The sequence below is a fragment of the Microplitis demolitor genome, chromosome 9, assembly GCF_026212275.2.
Source record: "Microplitis demolitor isolate Queensland-Clemson2020A chromosome 9, iyMicDemo2.1a, whole genome shotgun sequence".
Lineage (NCBI taxonomy): Eukaryota > Metazoa > Arthropoda > Insecta > Hymenoptera > Braconidae > Microplitis > Microplitis demolitor.
The window spans coordinates 15,676,945-15,679,317 of NC_068553.1; the positions used below are offsets into that span (position 1 = coordinate 15,676,945).

The 2,373-nt window shown below is 27.4% G+C and overlaps 1 protein-coding gene across 1 annotated transcript; it reads left to right on the plus strand.

The window, feature by feature from the left end:
- Window positions 1–594: 594 nt before the first annotated feature.
- On the plus strand, window positions 595–1,923 carry LOC103573606 (MICOS complex subunit Mic10). The gene is made up of 3 exons (XM_008552759.2): window positions 595–813; window positions 884–931; window positions 1,700–1,923. Exons 1-3 carry the CDS (start codon window positions 738–740, stop codon window positions 1,798–1,800), a joined length of 225 nt encoding a protein of 74 aa, XP_008550981.1. The 5' UTR covers window positions 595–737; the 3' UTR covers window positions 1,801–1,923.
- Window positions 1,924–2,373: the final 450 nt, after the last annotated feature.

Genomic DNA, 2,373 nt, shown 5'->3' on the forward strand with positions numbered 1-2,373 from the left:
AAAGTCGATTGATTGATATCAACTGGCGGTCCAATAGCGATAGCCAGTATCATCGACAATGACAGTATTAGCCGCGATCCTTCTTTACGTTTGAAATGAAACTCAGTATTGCAGTTAAGTCGTGTAAAATTGTGCAGTGATTGTAAAATTTATTTTTTATTAATTTAAATTGTGTAAAGTGTCTGTGGTGTAGTTAAGTGATGAGTGTTCAGTGCTAGTGTAGAGTGTTGCGAATTGCTGCTGCTGATAACTTCCAAGCTGAGCAAAATCATCTGACATCGTCTGGTGGGAAGTAGCAGTCAAGTGACGTTTGTTTAGCTGCAATACACTTGAAGCAATTTAATTTAAATCTCCAAGTGTATTAGGACACCCTTCTGCATATTATTTTTCCGCCAAGGTTTGTTCAAACACGTGTATTTTTTTTTTTTTTTAATTTTTTAAATATTTTTCTATCATATTTTGCGGCGATTTCATTGTGATTTACTTCAGTTCAAAATTTTGAGCTGCGTTGATTTTGAACTTAGAGACATCTAACGCGGCGCTTTCGTACTAAATTTTACATAAGAATTCTAGCAATGAATTTATAAACACAAGGCAGTCAATTCCTAAGACAAATATGAGACCTTAGTATCAATAACAACGAGGGTACAAAAAATTTTCAATTCGTATAAAAATTATCTAAGATAATTGCTAATATATAATCGATTATCATAAATTTCCACTAATTTTAAATAAAAATGGCAGTTACTTATGTTGAAAATGACATTGGTCGAAAATGGGATCGGTGTTTCACTGACGCAGTTATTAAATTAAGTATGTAAATTTCATAATCATGTTTTTTATATATTTATAATTTTAAATAATGTTTTCTTATACTTTTTAGGCGGTGGTGTCGTGATTGGATCTGTTATTTCTTTGATGTTTTTTCGAAGTAAATATTTATTTTAATATTAAATTTATAACTCAAAAACTTATGTATATATATAAGTATGTTTATTTGTAGGTTATTTTAAGTTTTTTATTTTCGAATTTTTTTACAACAATTTTCACTGGGTATCAAAATTTCAAATCTTCAGTTCGGGAATCATTATTAAAAATTTTGATTTTCATCAGTTTTTTAAAAATCTGATGACTTTTAAAACTTAATAATCATTACTATCTAATTAAATTACATAATTAGGGTTTTTTTTATTTTTTATTTTTCTGGTAAATTTATTCTGAAGAAAAAATTTTACTTTGAATCAGAAATTTTTCGGGGAAAGCTTTCTCCACATTACTCAAAATTTTTCAAAAATTCCAATAAAAATTCGTAATATTTCATGATTCTGAGAGTCGCAGACGTCAGACAATTTTGTAATTTTTATAAATAAGTTATTAGTAAATAACACAATTTTAAAAATTTTTTTTAAAGTCTGCTACTTCCAGTATCAACTACGTGTACTTGGTGCGAGATACTACCGTGTCTCCTTATTTCATGATACTAAAGTTAGTCAACGTCGAATAATTTTTTGATTTTTTTTAAAACGATAAATTATAAAAAAAATTGCACTTATAGTTTTGTTAATTTTCTACATGTGCATATTTTTAGTTTTCGAAAAAAAATAAAAAATCAGAAAATTGTGAATTGTCGGTAAACTAGGGGCATTACTATTTCAGAAGTTAATTAATTAATTTATTTATTAATTTTTATTTTTTTTAGGAAAATGGCCTGTTGTAATTGGTGCTGGTTTTGGTCTAGGAATGGCGTATTCAAATTGTGAAAAAGAAATAAATTCTATGATACATCAATCCAAGTCTTAGATGCATAATTGTCACAGCTGTACATCAAAGTTGTTACTGTTGGTACAATGTAATAAATTTTGCAGAATAATAATAGATATTATATTTTGTTTCATTGTTTTAAAATAAATTATAACAAATTAATTATTTATCATTATATGATTAGTGGTGGATCAAGTCCCGGAATGCCTGATCCTGACCTATATCTAGTCTCTCCCCATTTATTTTATTGATAAAATTAGGTTTGCATATTAAATTTTAAAATAAATTTCAAATTTAATTCGCTCTTTAATGAATAATTTATTTTGAATTCATTAAATTATTCTATGGGATGTGAAGTACTGATATTTAAATGCAATCATATTTACTTAATATTTTTCCCTTTCCCTTACACTGGGATGAGCCAAAATTTGAGAAAAACAAATTGAATTATTTTTAGATTTATAATTTTAACCCAGTTTTAAAAAATTATTAAATTCAAGTTTTCGAATTTCGCGCCGTCAGCGTTGCTGACTGCACGGCGATTGTAAATTTTCTCATTTTGGTAGGCTACTTAACACAAACAGAAACTGACAAATACACATGCATATAACG

Bases quoted from the DNA above. Each gene is read 5' to 3' on its own strand.
- LOC103573606 (XM_008552759.2), top strand. From the start codon at position 738: ATGGCAGTTACTTATGTTGAAAATGACATTGGTCGAAAATGGGATCGG. The intron at 814-883 runs GTATGTAAATTT...TATACTTTTTAG, and splicing joins TGACGCAGTTATTAAATTAA to GCGGTGGTGTCGTGATTGGA. The intron at 932-1,699 runs GTAAATATTTAT...TATTTTTTTTAG, and splicing joins TTCTTTGATGTTTTTTCGAA to GAAAATGGCCTGTTGTAATT.